The sequence below is a fragment of the Lampetra planeri genome, chromosome 4 (genome assembly GCF_965212315.1).
Source record: "Lampetra planeri chromosome 4, kcLamPlan1.2.h2, whole genome shotgun sequence".
NCBI classification, from domain to species: Eukaryota; Metazoa; Chordata; class Hyperoartia; order Petromyzontiformes; family Petromyzontidae; genus Lampetra; species Lampetra planeri.
In genome coordinates, this window is record NC_136110.1 from 30534119 (window position 1) to 30554487 (window position 20369).

At 43.7% G+C, this 20369-nt stretch overlaps 2 protein-coding genes across 2 annotated transcripts; one reads left to right on the top strand and one right to left on the bottom strand.

The window, feature by feature from the left end:
* Positions 1–215: 215 nt before the first annotated feature.
* Positions 216–5824, bottom strand: LOC144717919 (androgen-induced gene 1 protein-like). The gene is made up of 6 exons (XM_078593729.1): positions 5510–5824; positions 2042–2194; positions 1832–1933; positions 1403–1518; positions 696–847; positions 216–508 (listed from the first exon to the last, which is right to left on the bottom strand). Exons 1-6 carry the CDS (start codon positions 5666–5668, stop codon positions 480–482), a joined length of 711 nt encoding a protein of 236 aa, XP_078449855.1. The 5' UTR covers positions 5669–5824; the 3' UTR covers positions 216–479.
* A 4411-nt stretch (positions 5825–10235) lies between these two features.
* Positions 10236–15567, top strand: LOC144717921 (androgen-induced gene 1 protein-like). The gene is made up of 6 exons (XM_078593730.1): positions 10236–10660; positions 12632–12778; positions 12887–12988; positions 13317–13432; positions 14338–14489; positions 14698–15567. The coding sequence occupies exons 1-6, from the start codon at positions 10499–10501 to the stop codon at positions 14736–14738; spliced, it is 720 nt and encodes a 239-aa protein (XP_078449856.1). The 5' UTR covers positions 10236–10498; the 3' UTR covers positions 14739–15567.
* The last annotated feature ends 4802 nt before the right edge of the window (positions 15568–20369 follow it).

Genomic DNA, 20369 nt, shown 5'->3' on the forward strand with positions numbered 1-20369 from the left:
TGGTGCCCTTATAAAACTCAACGTTTAACCTACTCACGCCGGCTTGTGCCGACCCTCACAGTCGGCCATATTTGCGGAATACACCACGCCGCCGTTGACCCTGGCCATTGACCAAGCAACCCAACGTTCCTACCAGCTCCCTCCGCAGGAATGTGTTGTGTAATACTAACAAGGTAGCTCAAAGTTGCCTATACATTTGTCATGAAGCCAGCCAGTACACCCACAAAGACATTTATTGATAAAAAATACAATATTGGACAATAATTCAGTCATTTCAAATTCTTACCGCACACAATTATTTTCTAAGAATGCCAGTGTTGGCTATAATTATATGATTCAGTGTGTACTGTTACAGTGGTTTTCTTGCAGTCCATTGTATTGTGCATGTGGTTGTGTGGTTATTGTTGCATCCTCATTCATTGTTTTATTGTCACCAGCAGATACTGATGGCTGATTATGAAGCTGGTTAGCCTTTGTATTTATCTTCCTTTCTTTTTTCTCTCCACACCTTTCAGGAATACAAAAAGATGATTCCTTTATTGATTACATTAATTTACACCAATGAGCTTGCAGTAGAATTTTCCATCATTTGCATTTATAACGTCTTAAATAATTTTAATACAGGTGAATAGAAATGTGAACAGACAGCAGTTGACAATATATTTTACAGTCGTGGTGTTCTAAAATTCACTCACCCCAAAATTGATTGTTTAACTTCTCTTCCAGGATGAAAAATCCAATCACAATGATGAAGGAAGAAGAGAAAAATATGACCATGGCTTCGAAGTTCATTTCATTCAGCAATGGATATGCCCAGATGTCAGCATAATGTTTAACCCAGATAATCCTGAAAATAAAGTGCGCCAGGTTGTTGGGGAGAAATAAAATGAACATACACAAGCATTAGCTATAGAAAGTAGGTTTCTTTATCCCTTCAGTCATAGTACATTTGTAGGAATCTCCCAAGCAAAGTTAAATGCAATAATACTCGGTTCATGTCTGTACAAAGTGCTGTGCATCCAGGAAATGTCTACAGCCAGGATTGATTTCGTCAGTCAAATCCAAACCCATTCGCTTTCCCTTCAATCGTTTTGGATTCACCAGAAACCATTATTATGTACGTGTGATGCCCATCACATTTGTATATCTGATTATGATCATCTGTGCATTCAAATGTGAGATCGTTTGATGTTTGAACTGTCAATCAAAATTTCATGGCACGTTTGTTTCATTTTGAACCCGTCAAACAAAAATACTCATTTATCTAATGCAACTTGTGGCCATAAAATTCGTTGCTCTTGGTTACCATGCTCTTTGTAGGTCTGCGTGGTAAGTGTAAAATCAAAATTGGTGAAGTCACCAATCATTTAAAAATAATACATTTACTACCGAGTGGGCTTACCATGACACATAGGTGATGCTGAAAGCTGCAAGAATTGCTATGCCTGCCTTCTTGGAAGGGTACACGTGTCGTGTTGCATACATCTCTGCCAGCACTATTGGTACAATTGTGGTGTGCTGTGAAAAGAAAGGGACATTTTTATATTGCTGTTCATTGTGGACAGACACCTCTTAGCAAATATTTGAAACTATACTTGTAGGTACGAACATATTGCAAAATTATAAATGCAGGTACACTTATGTGTTTATAAATACAATCTAAATATAATAGTTATTTCTTAGTAAACTTCACTGCAGCAGATAATACGTAAAAATGCTAGTCTTTTGCACAATCATAAACTGAAGTGTATTACGGTAACTACTAACTACAGTTAAGAAAAAAATGCCGACAATGTTCATTGCATCTTAAGGCTTCAATTCAGCACATTACCATTGCGTGATTTTGCCATTTTGGGATAATCCCATCCAGTTGCTTCGGGTACACCAACTCACGGTCAACAGCATAAATGGTCCAAAATGAGGTCATTACAAACTGGTAAAAAAAACACAAGAAAAACAAACATGAATGCAATCACGCGTTTTCGAGATTTACAAAAAAATATTAAGACTGGTGGAGAATCATGCGTGCCTCTTAACTCACCGCTGCCAGAGGGAAAGCCAGTGTGGCAAAAACTTTGTCTCGCAGTTGCGTCAATGTTTGCAGGGCATTTCTCCCTTTTGCCTTTGCTTTTCCTTGGGTGAGTGCCAAAATATCGACCAACACGCAAATACCGAAGTAGACCAACTGTAGAATCTGTGATATGAGAAACACGCAGCGTACATTTCAATAATTGCAATAAAACGTTAATATTTTTCACGTAAAGTTAAATCATGTTTAGACCATGCATTGCTTAAATGTCATCAAACAAGTGCTTTGTTCAAGGGGACATTGAATTACCGTGAGCTATTCATATCGCATACATGGCATATTTGTTGCTATGTTTAATTGTTTGTTTGATATTCAATAGCATTCATTAAATGCATTAAATATATCCTCAATAATCGACAAAATTCAATAACGCGTTTAAATAACATAATCAAATAATACATTGTTTAAATGCATGCCTATACAGGTCACCATACATCAATGGGGATTACCTGTAAGCACACAACAGGTACTGCTATTATACGCAAACCACAGAAGGTACAAAAACAGTGTATGTATACTGTACGTTGATTTAATAACCCAACAAGCAATGGATACCCATTGCAATTTATTTACATATTCATTAACCCCACCTCCCCCCCTTTTCAGGAGGGCTAACACGTGACGTCATTATATCTATCCCGCTATTTAAGGAACAAGAGGATTTCTCCACAAATCTGGCTGTCGCCTGATGAAGCTAGTTGTAATTACTGTCGAAACGTCGTAATCAGATTGTCAGTGTAGATTACGTTACGAATTGGCATGTTCTGTTTACGTTACAAACCTTACAAATTGGCTGTGGCGGCTTTAACGATCTAACCCAAAAAAAAACATTGACTATGGATTTAAATAACGTTTGATTATTAAGAATATACATAATTTGCTCGAGTATTCGCAATACTGCATATGAACAAAATGTCTCAATTATCAAACATTTATACAAATAATCTGCATTTAAACGCTGTACATTTTGTACACCTTGTGTCTACTGAATCGACAGTAGTGTCCGTACAATTTACACATTTCTGGTTGCAGTGGTGGTGGGATTCCTTGCTTTGATCTTGGGGCTACAAGCCACGTGGGAGTGAGCCACCCGGACATTCACTTCCGGGTTTCACAATCACATTGCGATGTTTAATCGGTCCAGGCTCCGCTAATGAGACGTGTAATTCATACGTGAACATTAATTGTAAAATTAATCAAGGATTTCTGTGAATTGCGAAAGGTTATCGAGTTAAAAAAAAAGAGAATCGGCTTCTCTCCATAAATCGGGGCGTTATCTTGGAATTGGCAACGTGGGCATGAAAAACTAAATCCTTAACACGCATTCGGACGTGTTAATGGGCAAATAACGTTTGTTTTGGGAACTCAACGAAACATTCCAGTTGCATTGCGTCATTTTCTTTGGGTCTTTCGGTAAAGTCACAAAAATAATGCTTCATTTGTTTAATGCTGGTGGTTTTAATTTAGGCCTACATTTGCAGCCCGTTTTCCTGAATTATTACCCGGATTTGGAGTGGCCTGCTCGGCTGACTGAAGTCTCCTCTCTGCCTGTGCCCGCCAGACCAGAGCAATACATCCCACCCACACGATCCGACCAGAATTTGACTTGTAGAAAATAATCTGTCTTTCGTATATTGTCAAGCAGTTAAACACATTGACAACATTTAAACACCGCATATTTATACATGTGAACGTTGTTCCACACACGTCTATGTAAGGGCACTTGTATTCTGTTTAACACGTGGACTTTCGCGACCAATATCCAAAGGTTTTTGGGGGGTTAGATCTCGTAAATATGAATGTGTCGTTAAGCCACCACCACCCGACACAGCCAATTAGTAAGGATTGTCAACCCATGAAGATCCATACGGCGTACAGCCGTTTTAATACGGGCAAAAAATTATATTGATCATTTTATATTTGTTTAATTTGTACCTATCTACGTGACTTTACCGAAAGACCCAAAGAATATGTATTCTCTTTGTGTTTCTCCCTTGTGATTGCACTTTGTGGCAAGGACGTTGAGTTTTATAAGGGCACGGGGTGATTAATAAGGTTTAAATTGGTCTGTAACAAGTTTCCAGGCATGCATAATCATACTGATTCGAATATAACCGCGAATTAATATACCATTTGAAGGCATCACATTTAAGTAAACCCTATGGGTTTACAGGTATGATTAGAAGCGTGTGTACTGCGGTATGAATAGGGGAGGCAGAGGCTGGCTTATATAAAAACAAAACCAGAAGACACAATCTTGATTTGAAGCTTTCGTGACTTCAGGAATCCATACTCTTTGATTATTTCGGTAAAGTCACGTGGGTGTAAATAAAAATAACTTATTAACATCATTGGAACCTCCTTTGCCAGTAGCAAAATATGATAATTGATGTCTTTGAGTTGTGCGCCTTTTGGCGTCATCTGGTCCAACACCATGTGAGACTAGGCTCTAAGGAAAGCTGTCTCGGGTGTGGACCAATCAATTTCAAGGACAGTTCATACATTATCAGAGTTGTGTTTTTTTTTGCATTCCGACCGCAGGTATTGTGGTCAATGCAAACATGACTCCTTGTAAAAAAAGGTGTCCGTTTTGTTGCCAGATAAAAGGGTAAAAAACCCAATTATAACTTAATTAAATCACGACGTTTTGGAAGTAACACAAGCTTCCGTCATCAGGTGGGACAACCACAGTAATTGTTTTTTTTGCTGTGGTTGTCCCACCTGATGATGGAAGCTTGTGTTGCCTCCGACACGTCGTGATTTTAGTTATTTTTATTTTCACCTACGTGACTTCACCGAAAGAATCAAAGAGTTTGCAACAACACATACTCTTTGAGTATGTGCTCTGGGCGAATTGCTACAAATGAATGCACAGCAGCAACAACAACCACCACCGCATCCCCATTCGGCCACACTAAGTGGCGGTAACGTTCTCACAGCGGCGCTCGTGCCAGGCTAGGTGCACTTTGAGGCCACGTGAAGTGTGGAAGGGAGGGAGGGGGTCACGGGATAGACACAGGTGCGCCATATGTGCTCCCTACTGTGAATGCACTTCAAAGAGAAAGATCCCCCGTGTAGCCTTCACAGAATGCTGGGGGCAAGTGCTGTTAGCGAGCACCTATTATCAAGGCCGCCTTTGTCTCCCCCGTAGCGATAATTGCACACACCACACCAGGTACTCATTTGAGGCCGAGTCGACCTAGGGGAGGCCCAGGACCGGTTTCGAATAATCTTCACTGGGCATTGGTGGCCTTGACGAACTAGAATCGTGGCCGGAACAGCGCACGAATTGCCAGCACCACGCCCGGCCACCCTTTGTCTCCCAAGTGGCGATGTTTGCACACCGCAACGTGCACTCATTTAAGGCTCAGTCAACCCACGGGAGGCCCGGGACCAACACTTCGCACGGTCGACGCTTACCAAGTCGATGAAGGTCAGGTACTTCCAGTGGCCTCCGTAGCTCAGCGAGCCGGGCAGCGTGGCGGTGTTGTCCACGTGGAGGGCTACGGTGGTGCCGTACCACGTCGTTGTGGCTGCGTGCAGCGCCAGTAGCCACGTGGTGCTCAAGCGGCCAGCCATGGATTATTATTCTTCTTATTGTTCCTCTTGTTCCGTTTCTTCTTCTTCGTCTTCGCTGCTTCCTGGGTGCTCTGTTGAAAAGATCAAAATAGCAGCTGATACGGCTACGGCGCTACGCCGGTGCGTTACTCGGGATGTACCATGTTCACTTCCTTTAAAAAATAGGGGGGGGTGTGGGGGTTTCATTTTAAACAAAAAATATTTAAACTATTTTTGGGGTTTTGCCAGGTAAAGCCCCGCCGAGCTATGTGGCTCTTTTTGCAGAAGCGACCTGGACACTAAATTATAAATTCAACGGAAGTGGCTTATCATCATGTGGACATTTTCCCCCGTAAGTAAAAAAAAACCGGAGGACCCCGAGAAAAATCCACGCAACCACGGGGAGAGAGACGCGCAAAGTCCACATCTACAGCAGCAGGCGTCGTCAGGGTCAGGATTGAACCCACGAACTCCTGTATACCAGGCGAGGTAGTTAACATCTCACCACCGTGATGACGAGAGAGACACGCAAAGTCCACATACAGCAGCAGGCGTCGTCAGGGTCGGGATCAAACCCACGACCTCCTGTATACCAGGCGAGGTAGTTAACATCTCCTAGCCACCGAGATGATGGCGATGAGAGAGACACGCAAACTACACATACACAGCAGGCGTCGTCAGGGTCTTGATCAAACCCACGACCTACTGTATACCAGGCGAGGTAGTTAACATCTCGCCACGGTGGCGAGATGTTAACGTTAGATCAGCTTGCCAGTATGGACAGACAGAAACCCATTAATTGTATGTCAAACATTAGTACAGTTTAACGTGGAGGCGTTCGCTACCAATATTATCCACGAATGTGTTTTGTTCACCACCCCTCTGGCCGTTCGCACCTGATAGGCTCACAGTGGTGACATTACCTTTACTCTATTTAATAAGATCGAAAGAAGGAAGACGTCTTGACAATTCTGGCAAATCGCCTGATGAAGCTTGTTGTTGTAATCACCAGCGTAAACGTCACAGTACTCAAATTGTAAAATGTTGTAGTGGGTTTACTCTCCAACACACACCGGTGTTCTGAAGTCGTAAAACTATACTGTAAAAATGTTTTCCATAACAAAGGTTTTTTTTTGGTTCGATCACGTAAATATAAATGTATCGTAAACGATTGGCACGTTTTGTTTACGTGGCAAACCTATACCTGCCAACCCCGCATCAGTGCCCTACCTTAATACAGACCATCCCGTGCCTATAAACATCTCAAAGTTAATCATACAAAGTCCCATCACAAGGGAGAAACACAAACAAATAAATATATGCCCGTATTGAAACGGCTGTACGCCGTATGGACCTCAAAACCCAATTTCCCTGTACAAGAATACAGGGTAAACCGTATTTGATTATAGATATTCTACTATCCACGACGCTACGATATACTACACTATACACTACATACCTGTCAGGTGGCGGGTTTTACGACACATTTATATTTACGCGATCGAACCCAAAAAAACCCTTGGTTATGGAAAACATTTTTACAGTATTCTTAAATGTCAGCAGATAGAAATAATGTTTTATACAAATCTGACTCCCCACCCCTACCGTACCAATTGATGACGGTGATAAAGTTACAATTCACAAGTAAACCACGAGTGAATGTACCTACAATGCACAATTTAAACAAATGGATTGCATGTGTTGACTATAATTGTGGATGTAGGTATGGGCAGTGTAGTGCAATGCAGTGTTTGTAAACATTTAACCGCAATGGCACTTAAACCAGGCTATGTATGTGCAAACTTTTAAATAAACACGTACACGTACTGTACAAATAGTTTGTGCTTTATTACCAGCAGTATGGAACACACCGATAAAGCTGATGCTTTTTGCTTCATGGAAACTAAATATTGCCGGATGTACAATACTGGATCGCTTTTTGCAACCATTCATTTAATGAATGAAGTGATACATCTGTTCAGGAAGTCGATAGCATTAACGGGCTGACTGCTGAGACCCACAAAGTCGAAACCAGTTCAGAGTTCAAACAAATGTGAATGGAAACGAACTCCATTGTTATCATTACACCCAGGAAAGCCTCACTGACTCTTTTTAGAAGGGTCCTGCCAGCTTATCGCAGTAGGGAATGATGATTGCTTTTCGCACTCACAATTGGAGTAAATTCGCGAGTAATTTTTTTTATTTACATTTGCTAAATATTTGGAACCAAGATGCAGTTTCAGTTTTCAGTTTCATTTATTTGGTATAGCCCTGTGAGCCATTCGGCTCTTGAATCGGGTGCAACCGCAACAAACAAAAACATGAACAAGAAAACATCTTAAAGTGACTATGCGCAAACAGAAAAATCCAGGAAAAAACTGCAAAGCCTTCCAGAAAAAAAGCACCGTACACCAACGCTGTGTAAAAATCCCAGTGGGATGCAAGTCAAACAACAACAACAACCACAAGACAACTTAGATTAAAGCCATCATTCTAACTCCGTACTACAACAAACAAACATGGCCAAACCAAAAAACTTTTCGAAATCACCAAAATAAAGCCATAAGCAATGTAACAGTGATCATAGGTACTGTGACCGAATTTTCACAATAAACAACATAAACAACATGTACCACCAAACCCTGTAGCCATTGCTGGCTGCATGAGTCACTCCACAACAGCAGGAGTATCAGTAGGAGTATCAAATTTTTTTTTAAATGCACCTTTAAAGATCAGCACACTAAATAAAAACACAAGATCCTACGTTGCAGACAACACGAAGACCTAACTCTTGCGAACGGCCCACAATTGCGGATGTCAAGGAGGCCATGTGCCGTTGTGGAACGCACTTGATGATAGCAACAACGGGCAACGTTTGAGAGTTACGCGGATAGCAGCCCTCGTTTCATTACACGCGCTTGCAATAGGCAATCTAAGCCAATTAACGATTCGACGATTTCCAAGTGGCTATTCCCACCACCCCCCCGGCGTTCGGACTCAGTTGGAACAGTCCACATGAGGTGGGCAAATGCCTTTTCGCGTCTGCTACGCACTCCGTAGTTCGCCCTCATTGTGCATGAATATTATATTTTGTTGCATTTATGCCCCGTTACTTAACGCGCATTGTTGAGATCACGTTTCGCATCCAAATGCACTTGAGAAAGTTAGCAATAATCGGCATCGATTGATAACGCTCGTCACCGCACGTTTACGTTGATGTTTGGTGTTTATGTTGAGCCGAAATGTCGGTGGGACGGGAGTCCGTGTCGTTTGCGTCTCACGAATTTTAATATCACGGGAAATACGCGGGTACTGCTGGTCTAATAAATAAGACGGGTCTCCTACATGTCATTGTTTAGTCGCCACTCCATATAATACAATAACCATTGTTTCCCCCTTCATCGCTAAAGCAACAGTGCTGAATAATGTGGTGACTGCGATATATTTAGTTACAGCAAATAAACAGGTCCCCGTTCTGTATTACCACATACAGATTACAATATTTTTAGTCCACGGTTCGAATCTCGCGGACGCCCTGGTTACTACTGCGGCTGTAGTAACAATTACGTACGCGCTGTCTGCTTTGCAGAGGAAATTAAAAGTATTCTGTCATCTCATTCGAAGAGTTTGGCTATTGCGTGTCGGCGTCACGGTTACAACAGTTTCCACATTTTAAAAGTTACCCGCAAAATACTCTCATTGGGAGTGTGATTGTCAATCATTGCTCCAGCTACTGCGATGACTTGGCAGGAACCTCCTTATTAAGGAGAGACGTGAAGTCAGTGGAGCCTTTGCTGGGTAAACAACTGTGAATAATACTTTTCCAAACACATTTGTTGAAGCAAGTGCTGTATACTCTGGACAGGTTTTGAGTTTCTAAATGGTCTCTCATCAGTAGGCAGGACCTGTTAAACCACTGCTATTGGATTGCCAATGCGAAAAGCAATACTCTATCCAGCAATTTTTCGTGGTCCATACTGCTGGAAAAAAACACATACACTTGTATGTGTTTATTTTAAACTCTACACAAACATAGCCTGCTTTATGTGCCATCACGGTTAAGATTCACAAGCACCATACTACACTATGCATAACTACACGATTATAGCCAGCACATGTAGTACATTTTACAATACAGTATATTTAAATTGTGCATTGTGTTTACGTTCACTTTGGCTTACTTGCGAATGTAGCTGAATCACTATCGTCTGCTTTACTAATGTCAATTGGTAGGTGGGTCAGGGTTTTATTGGTATCAATATATTTTTTTTCCCCCATCCGCTGACATTTAAGAATAGTAATCATGTTTGACACAATACAATTCATAGGCTCAATGGCTACCGTATCCTGGTGCTGATCAAAATTAAAACAGAATCTGTATCAATACTCGTTGAATCCGATGAGCTGCAACGCACTTTTGCACAGAAGGAAGTGAGTTTTCAGGTTATAGGTTTACGTTGGCACAGGAAAAGCATATTGGGCAATGCTCATTTTCTATGGGGGGGAGGTGGTGCACCTGGTCATACCATAGAAACCTGTTTGCAGCAACATCAATAACATGCATGTTTCAAACGGCAAGGTCGTTCATTAACATGACAAAAAAAATACTAGGCTCATAGAACGCACCATATACTTAAAAAAAAAACAAGTCAGCAAAGCAAAGCGATCAATTTGCACTTACACGTTGCGAGCAAACCCGGGGTCCAAAATTATCGTTCAAAAAGCCGAACATGGTACATCCCTAGTTACGCATTAGGGTGGCGTGGGATTAACCGTGCCGGCGTATTTGCATTTTTTTGAACCGAGCACCCAGGAAGCCGTGAAGAGGAACAAGAGGGACATAAAGAAGCCATGGCTGGCCGCTTGAACACCTTGTGGCTCCTAGCGCTGCACGCAGCCGTCACGGGGTGGTACGGCACCACCGTGGCCCTCCACGTGGACAACACCGCCACGCTGCCAGGCGGCTCGCTGAGCTACGGAGGCCAATGGAAGTACTTGACCTTCATCGACTTGGTCAGTGTGTGCGTGTGTCAGTGTGTGCGTGTGTCTGTCCGTGTGTGTATGTGGGGAGCGGTAGTGTAGCGGTTAGCGCGCTGCGCTATGAACCTGGCGACCCGGGTTCGATTCCCGCTCACGGCCAACACCGGTGACGATTATCTGAACCGGTCCCGGGCCTCCCCTAGGTCGACTCAGCCTCAAATGAGTACCTAGTGCGGTATGTAAACACTGCCACTGGGAGACAAAGGCGGTCGGGCGTGGTGCTGGCCACCCACCCCCTCGTGTACCGTTCCGGCCTTCATAGGTGCTCGCTAACAGCACTTGCCCCTACAGTCTGTTAAGGCTAGACGGGGGATCTTTGTCTTTGTGGCTTTCACAGGTGCTACTCGCCAACAAGCACGTGCCCCCCATCTCCACGCCACTGAGAGTCTGTTTAGGCTACATAGAGTTGGGGGGGTGTGGTCTTTGTGTAAAGTGTTGTGGGTAGGTGGGAGGGTAGCGATTAAATTTCGATTGGAAGCTTTCGTGACTGCAGGGATTCATCTTCTTGGTTTTTTCGGTAAAGTCACGTAGAAGGGAAATAATAAAATAATAATAAAAATACAACATAATAAATTGTATTTTATTATGTTTAATAATAATAAAAATAAAACATAATAAATAGTATTTTATTATGTTTTATTTTCATTATTTTATTATTTCCCTTCTACGTGACTTTACCGAGTGTAGCGATTATTGGTCTGCGTTACGAACCCGGTGTCCCGAGTTTGATTCTCGACCACCGTCACCATCACAAGCGACGATTATAATCTGAAACGGTCATGGGCCTCCCCTAGGTCGAATAAAAACAAACATCGACACTGGGGAGACAAAGGCGGCCGTGGGTTGTTTTGACCACCCACCCGCTCGTGTGCCGTGCCGACCTTCAAAGGTTCTACTCGCCAACAGCAAACTTGCCCCGACAGTCCGTGAAAGGTTACACGGGGTGTCGTTGTCTTTGTCTTTGAAGTGCATTCATTCACAGGAGGTAGCAACAGGTGGCCCATCTGCCAGTCGTCTCATTTGGAGCCACGGGCACCAGGATCTGTCCCGAGAAACTGTCAGCAAGAGAGCCCTCCACACTTCCACGTGGCCTCGAAGTGCACCTAGCCTGGCACAAGGGCCGTGGTGATGACTGGCGGCGGTTGTGGAGCATTTATTGACTGCAGCAGCACGGATCCTCCCCGCCAAGTGTTACCCCCTTTATAATGTACTAGCGGGAAGTACCCAGCGTTGCTCGGGCAAAAAATATATATTTCAAAACTATTCTTAAAAATCTAACATATACCCACACAGATAGCAAGCAAATGTGAAAGCCCGGTGGGCCGTTTGTCCATTTATCCACAAACAACATAATAAGAGGCCCAAAAGGTATAGAAAGTGTAGGGTAAACAGTTGAGTTTGTTAATTTGTTTTATTTTATTGTTTTTTATTTTGTTTTAGTTGATTTAAAGGTTATCAAAAATTGTCGCCCCCCCCTCCCAGAAAAATATTTACCCCCGCGTAGGTCTATATACGTACACACCCTCCATACAACAGAGTTGCTCGGTCAATGGCCAGGGTCAATGGCGGCGTGGTGTATTCCGCAAATATGCCCGACTGTGAGGGTGGGCACAAGCCGGCGTGAGTAGGTTCAACGTTGAATTTTATAAGGGCACCACGGGGTGACCAGCCCCTCCCCACCCAGCCACACCCCCCACCCAGCCCCACCCTCCCCACCCAGCCCCTCCCCACCCTCCCCACCCAGCCCCTCCCCACCCTCCCCTCTCCACCCAGCCCCACCCCTCCCATTTTTGGATGCACGACGGACGGACACAATACCGTGTGGGCTGGTGGAACCAGGTGGTTCCTACCAGTAAAACATCCCATATTTTGGCTTTTGTATAATGTGAAAAAAATATTAATTTGTATTGCAAATATTACAATGCTGTGTTTCTAATATCACAGATTCTACAGTTGGTCTACTTTGGTCTTTGCATGTTGGTCGATATGTTGGCACTCATCCAAGGAAAAGGAAAAAAGATGAAGGTCTTGCAAACATTGACGCAACTTCGAGACAACATTTTTGCCACCCTGGCCTTCCCTCTGGCAGTGGTGAGTTAAGAGGCACACGTATTTCTCCCGCAGTGTCTTAACACTTATTGTTGTTAAACTCAAAAATATGTGAATACCTTCACGGTTGTTCTTTTTTTTTCTTACCAGTTTGTAATGACCTCAATCTGGACAATTTATGGCAACGAACATAAGCTGGTGTACCCGAAGAAACTGAACGTTGTCGTACAGCAGTGGCACGATCACGCAATGGTAATGTGCTGAGATTTTGACTTAAGATGTATATTGAACTTCTTTACCACCGTACGTAGCCAACTATGCTAATTGGAGATACACTGAACGCAGTCGGCGTTTGCTGCTAACAGTACTTTGATGTTAATACACCTCAGTGAATCATTGTGTAAAACCCAATCAATGTGACGTTTTATCTGCTCGTGTGCGTTTTGTCACAGAATCATAACCTACAATTAGATCGCATTTATAAGCACATGTGTACCTACAAGTATAGTTTCAAATATTTGCTAAGAGGTGTTCGTCCACAGTGAACAGCAATATTTAAATCTGTCCCTTGATTTCACAGCACACCACCATTGTACCAATAGTGCTGGTGGATATGTATGTAACACGACACGTGTACCCTTCCAAGAAGACAGGCATAGCGACTCTTGCGGCTTTCTTCATCACCTATGTGTCATGGTAAGTGTTGTTAGGGATATTTAAAATTATTTGGTGAGTTCACCGATGTAAAATTTACACTTAGCAGGCAAACCTACCAAGATCATGGTGACCAAACGCAACACATTTTATGGCCACAAGTCGCATTTTAAGAATGTATATTGTTTCACAAGTTCAAAATGAAATGTGCCGTGACAGTTCTAACATCAAAACGCACCTCAGATTTGAATGCATGAATTAACATAATTAAATATGCAAATGTAATGGCCATCACATCGAAATAATAATGGTTCCTGGCGTGTGCAAAACGATTTAATGGAAAGTGAATGGGTTTGGATTTGACTGATGAAACCAATTCTGACCGCAGATATGTCCTGGCTGCCCAGCACTTTGGATCGACATTAAACGAGTATTTCGTTGTAACTTTGCTCGGGAGATGTATAACACATTCCTGCGGAGGGAGCTGGTAGGAACGTTGAGTTTCTCGGTCAATGGCCAGGGTCAACGGCGGCGTGGTGTATTCCGCAAATATGCCCGACTGTGAGAGCTTGCACAAGCCGGCGTGAGTAGGTTAAACGTTGAGTTTTATAAGGGAACCACGGGGTGACCAGCCCCTCCCCACCCAGCCTCACCGCTCCCACCCCCCACCCAGCCCCACCCTCCCCACCCAGCCCCTCCCCACTCTCCCCTCCCCACCCAGCCCCACCCTCCCCACCCTGCCCCTCCCAACCCTCCCCTCCCTACCCAGCCCCTCCCTGCACGACGGACACAATAATCACCTGTGGGCTGGTGTAACCAGGAGGTTCCTACCAGTATAAATCCACAATGACTCTGAGGGTAAAGCAAATGTCCTGAATGCGTGTATGTTCATTTTACATGTAATAAGTGTAACATCTCCTCAACAACCTGATGCACTTTGTTTTCAGGATTCTCTGGGTTAAACATTACTCTAACATCTGGGCGTACCCATTTCTGAATGAAATGAGCTTCGAATCCAGGGTCATGTTTTTCTCTTCTTCCTTCATGCTTGTGATTGGATTTTACATCGTGGGAGAGAAGTTAAACAATGTATTTTGGGGTGAGTGAATTTTAGAACGCCACGCCGTTAACATATACACCATAAACAACTGCTGTCTTTGCACATTTCAATTAACCTGTATTAAAACATTCACATTTTTATTCTGGATTAAGACGTTATGAATGCAAGTGGTGGAAAGTGAGACCGAAAGCTCATATTGGTGTAATGTAATAAATAAAATAACTTGATTTTTTTGTATTCCTAAAAGTTGTGGAGAAAATATGCAAGGAAGATGAATACAAAGGCTAACCAGCTTTCATAATCAGCAATCAATGTCTGCTGGTAACGGTAAAGCAATGGACGAGGAGGCAACAGTAACCACACAACCACGTGTGTGCAACACAGTGGACTGCAGGGACACATCATTTCAACAATGCACACTGAATCACATTACCATCGCCAACACGATGGTATCAGAAATATTTATTTTTATTTTACACGCTTTTATTTAACTCACTCTGTTGTTGTTGTCGTATCCTCAAATCTTGTAACTCAATTTTAACCCACTTCCCAATGTGGTATCGACTGCAAACTTTGTATACTTATGTCTTACTGATGACAATACTATATTCTATCATAAAAAATATATTTTTTAACAATCTTTTTACACGCTTTCTATTAACTCACTCCGTCTGTTGTTGTCGTACACTCAAATCTTGTAACTCAACTTTAACCCACTTCCCAATGTGGCATCGACTGCAAACTTGGTATACTAATGTCATACTAATGACAATACTATATTCTATCATTACATTTTTTTTTTACCATATTTTTTATGTGTTATGTTTCGCCTTGTCTTTAATTGTCCACGCTCAACTCACGTTGCCTGTAAATCACCATGGCCCCTTACGTTATGGAAAGCATCGGGGCCACTTCCTGGAGTCGTGGAGTTCTGCCATTACTCGTACGGTACATTTCATTAAAGCATGTTTTTTTAAAAAAAGTACGGTACATTTCATTAAAGCATGTTTAAAAAAAAAAGTATTTTTTAAATATTACTTATTATTGTATATGATAAGAATTTGAAATGTTTGATGGAATAAAGCCCAACATTGTTTTTTTATTACTATCACTAAAATGTTGCATTCCTCTCTCTCTATGTACTGACTGGCTTCGTAACAAATGCACTCTGCCACTTGAAAATAGCTTGTTCGTATTACACAACTGTGCACATGTAACGGGGCTACATTGTCAGCAAGGAGCAGTGTCAGAGTATCCATTGTACTATGCCCCAACATCTAGACTCCCCTCCCCCGCCTTCACTGGCCAACGTGGTGAAGTATGGCTAAAACACCCTCGCGTTTCCCAGTGTGGGGAGGGCCTTAGCCAGTGTTTGACAGAAGGGATGTACACACACACAGATCCTTCAAAGAAACTCAGTATAATACTGGTAGGAACCACCTGGTTCCACCAGCCCACAGGGGATTATTGTGTCCGTCCGTCCGCCGTGCATCCAAAAATGGGAGGGGTGGGGCTGGGTGGAGAGGGTGGGGAGGGACTGGAGGGGGTGGGAGGGGTGGGGCTGGGTGGGGAGGGGCTGGTCACCCCGTGGTGCCCTTATAAAACGCAACGTTTAACCAACTCACGCCGGCTTGTGCCCGCCCTCACAGTCGGGCATATTTTCGGAATCCACCACGCCGCCGTTGACCTTGGCCATTGACCGAGCAACCCAACGTTCCTACCAGCTCCCTCCGCAGGAATGTGTTTTGTAAAGTGGGACCCTCCAATTGTGCCACACCTGATCAAAGTGTCCAACAGAGTTTTTAACGCAAAGGTCAGAACCTTTGACAATTCCTATTTACACGGCAGGATGTGGTGACAAGGACAATGTGATCACGTGAGATTGGTGACTCGGAACATGCATCTAGTAACACGTGCAAAGTAACACCCATTTTATTGGGGGGTGGGGGGGACAAGTGTAATACAGGAACAATCTGCAGCAGTGTTCTTCACTAGTTTTTTTAAGGGGGCCACTTTCGCCCAATAAGACACCAGTGTGAGGGCTGCCACACATTTGAAACAATTGGGGGGTTGACAGCAGCACAATGATGTTGATGATGATGATGGGGGGGTGTCACGTGTTGTGTATTGTCGGGGGCCGCACGTCAGGGGCCGCACTAAAGGCCACCAGGGGCCGCCAGGGGGCCACGGGCCTTGCAGTGACAAACACCGATCTTCAGTGAGTAAATTGCAGTATTGATTTGAAGCTTTCGTGACGGCAGGAATCCATACTATTTGGTTCTTTCGTTAAAGTCACATAGTTAGAAATAAAATAAAACAAATCTTTAAATACTGGATTGTGGACATGCTGATTGGCCGTGTCGGGTGGTGGAGGGTTACGACACATTTATAAATAACGCGATCTAAACCCAAAAACGTTGATTATGAATAATATTGGTCGCGAAAGCCTACGTGTTAAACTGATGCGTAGAAACACTGGAAAAAAACATACAAAAATGCTGCAACAGGTTAATTGAAAATGTTAAGCTTGCTGTGATGAAGACGCATTAAAAAAGGTTACAAAACAAATAACCCTCGCATCAGAGATGACTTCAATACACAATCATCGCTTAAGGGAAGGTGCTTTAGCTAATCAATCTTTTGATTATTATAACACATTGATCTGCAGTAGCCAATGTCATTTAGGTGGTGTGCAGCCTTCCACGTGTGCTTATAATCATGTTGGGTTTCATCTAAACATTCTGAAAGAGAATATCTGATCATGGTTCCTTACTACTGTATGCTAGATTCGTTTTATAAAACCCATTTAAATCAGAAATAATTTACCTGGAAACAACTGTTGCATGTTCCCTTGGTAAAGCCTTGTTAGAATACAAAATGACACGGGCACTATGCTAGACCTGCTAGCATTTACAAACAACAACAAACTGTCTTAGAAAATGTCATCTTTGCACACACCGGTAAACATAATCAGTTTTAGTATCAGAGATTTCTGTTAAACGTGACCTTTTTTCCGTTTGGAGAAAAGCAACGACTTGTATAAAGAGACACTCCGTTATAATGGACCTCTTCATGGCCAGAATGGGGATGAACAATTCAGTTCCAAGCACTTCACGGAAACAAACACAACCTCAACATATAACAAGCATCGACAGTGGACAAAGAAAACAGCTGTGATACTTATCCAAAATGATCCACCCACACTCTGTGCAGAACACGTAGGCGCGGTGGCATAAAACACATGAAGTTGGCTTTTTCGATTAGTTTGTCATTTGAAGATAAAAACAAAGCGCTTAAGGGGTTTTATACAACCATCCACTTTGATGGCACGCCACTTCGTCAGGGTCTGTTTGGGCAGCCTCATGTGCCCAGTGGAATCATCGAACGACAGCCCAAACCACTTCTCATACAATCTCCATGCAGAGATTCACACGAAACATTTCACTGCTATGTCACGCCACCTTTTGTTAATGACCAGAACACGTGGGATAGTCTGTATGGCATGCATGGCATAGGAGGGATGGATTTAGCAAATTGGCATGAATTATTCTTGGCGAAAGCAGTCTCGAAGTGGTTCACGCACTTATCTGGCTACCTGATCAGCTCTCCACCGATTTATGGCCACAGTCAGCGGCCAGTGATATTTGAATCGGTCCTGCCAACCTTGACCAAAACAACGCACTGACCAGCGTGATGAAGTGTGGTCAAATAACTCTAAATGAGCAATGATGCACGAGTCCTTGATTCAGCAGTAGATTACTGGAAGGAAATAAATGAAATGGTTATCGATCCTCCAGGAGTTTAATTTAAGCAGTTCAGAGAACGCCCAAACTACAACATAAATATGCCGGTTCGTGTCTGCATAAGTTCAGTGAATCCGCGTACGCTCATCTGCTTGCCCGCAGCCACGAGAGGGGGGGGGGGGGGGTACTACACTCGTACTGAACTAAGCCCGAGTACAAACTGGCAGCAATACTCGGGGTTGAACGTAAGAACAATTAAAGCCATGGACGTCGCAGTCTTTCTACGTGTGCACACGGGGCAGAACAGAGGACACAATGGACTCAAATAGATGCTGTCATCGCTCATTCCCTTTCGCGTTTAACACTTGGTCAGAGTGTTTCCATGGTGGAGATGGCAATTCGTCGTTTGATTCCGAAGAGAATACGCTGAAAATACATCGTTTTCATATATCTGTCCTGTATATAAACAAATTTTCTTTATTTGACCAGGTAAGGCCCACTGAGCTATGTAGCTTTCTTAGAAGCGACCTGGCCACAAATGATAGTTCAACGAAGTGGCTTATCATGTGGAAATGTATAGCAGCCAAATACTCTAAACGCGTGTTTCAAAATGTAGAGGGGAAAACCGGCGGACCCGGAGAAAAATCCACGCGACCACGGGGAGAGAGGCACGCAAACTCCAAATATACAGCAGCAGGCGTCAGGGTCAGAATCGAACCCACGATCTCCTTCATAGTTGGCAAGGAAGTAAACATCTCGGCCCAGTGGCGCCAATAGGTATCTGTATTTGTTTTTCATTTTTTTTCATTTTAATTTATTTTGTATAGCCCTGTGAATCGGGTGCAACCGCAACAAACAAAAACATGAACAAGAAAACATCTTAAAGTGACTATGTTGCATTTATTTCGCACCGTACGTAGCCATAGGTAATCGGACAACAAACTAATCACAAAAACATTTTTTTTTTAAAAGCCAACCACTGCCTTCGGGGAGCGCACAATATCAGCGGCAGCGCGTTTCCACATTCGGTGTCTCATATTCTTAGGTTTTTTCGGTAAAGTCACGTATTAATTTGAATTTTTTACCTACGTGACTTTATCGAAACAACCTAAGAATATGAATCCTTGCAGTCACGAAAGCTTCAAATCTAGAATTCGGTGTCTCGTCAACGTCAAGTCGGTCAGACGTTTTGCCTGCGAACCCAACAGCGGGGTTTGTTTAGCTGCGTGCGATAGAGAGCAGCAGAGACGAGGAGAGGTTGGTGGTGGTGGTTGTGTGGTTGGAGGCGAGTGAGAGAGAGAGAGGGGAGCGCGCCTCGCCCTCCCCTTCCCATTCCCGCGGGGATTTCCTGAGCCGCCTTCCGAGAGCTGAGAGGGAGTTCCGATGACGTCATGCCCGCGCTGCATTTGCTCGGATGGAAATCCCGGGCACGGGAATGCAGTTCGGACAGCCTGGCGGCGAGCAGCCGTCTCAGCGTCATCTGTATCGTCACCACCACCAACACCAAACTACTACAGCATCAGCAGCAGGAGGAGGAGGATCACCATCATCTCCAGCATCATCATTCGAATCATCACCTCCAGCGTGGTCGTCATCATCATCATCTGCCAAACCATCATCGGCATCGTCATATGCTTCTCGCTTCGTCGAATGCGCACAGCACAATGCAACAAGCGTTGAAGGAACAAGCACGTTCTCATTTTTGTCACTCCGCAATCGAGACATGTCACTGCTGCAGCCACAGCAGCAGCAGCATCTTCCTTATCATCATCGTCATCAGCAGCGCCGTTAGAATAACAGTAACCATTGCAATCATTACCATTACGGCCGCGTTATCACCGTTATCTTTGGACGGGCGAACCCAAACAATGGGTGGCTGTCTTCTGCCTGTAACGCGCGTCCACCCGATTGCGATGTAATGGATAACGGAGAATAAAAACAAATCTATCTGCGCGGTACGTGTGAAATAAAAACAGAAAAGCACGCACGGTAATATCATTGTTATTATTGCTATCACGATGATGATGATTATGTGAGCGGTGGGCAAATATGAAGGCACAATTAATGCGGCGGCGGCGGCAGCAGCAGCAGCTCTCGCAAGGAGGGAGGAGAGGGAGAGGAGCTGCGTGCGCATAGATGCGAGCGAGCGCAGATCACAGCGGCAGCAGCAGCAGCG

What these genes read in the sequence shown, in the direction of transcription:
- LOC144717919 (XM_078593729.1), bottom strand. Translation starts at nt 5,668, where the DNA reads ATGGCTGGCCGCTTGAGCACCACGTGGCTACTGGCGCTGCACGCAGCC. An exon ending in TGGCTTTCCCTCTGGCAGCG is followed by an intron (nt 1,934 to 2,041) that starts GTGAGTTAAGAG and finishes TTTTTTTACCAG; the next exon opens with TTTGTAATGACCTCATTTTG. An exon ending in AATGGCAAAATCACGCAATG is followed by an intron (nt 1,519 to 1,831) that starts GTAATGTGCTGA and finishes TTCTTTTCACAG; the next exon opens with CACACCACAATTGTACCAAT.
- LOC144717921 (XM_078593730.1), top strand. Translation starts at nt 10,499, where the DNA reads ATGGCTGGCCGCTTGAACACCTTGTGGCTCCTAGCGCTGCACGCAGCC. An exon ending in TGGCCTTCCCTCTGGCAGTG is followed by an intron (nt 12,779 to 12,886) that starts GTGAGTTAAGAG and finishes TTTTCTTACCAG; the next exon opens with TTTGTAATGACCTCAATCTG. An exon ending in AGTGGCACGATCACGCAATG is followed by an intron (nt 12,989 to 13,316) that starts GTAATGTGCTGA and finishes TTGATTTCACAG; the next exon opens with CACACCACCATTGTACCAAT.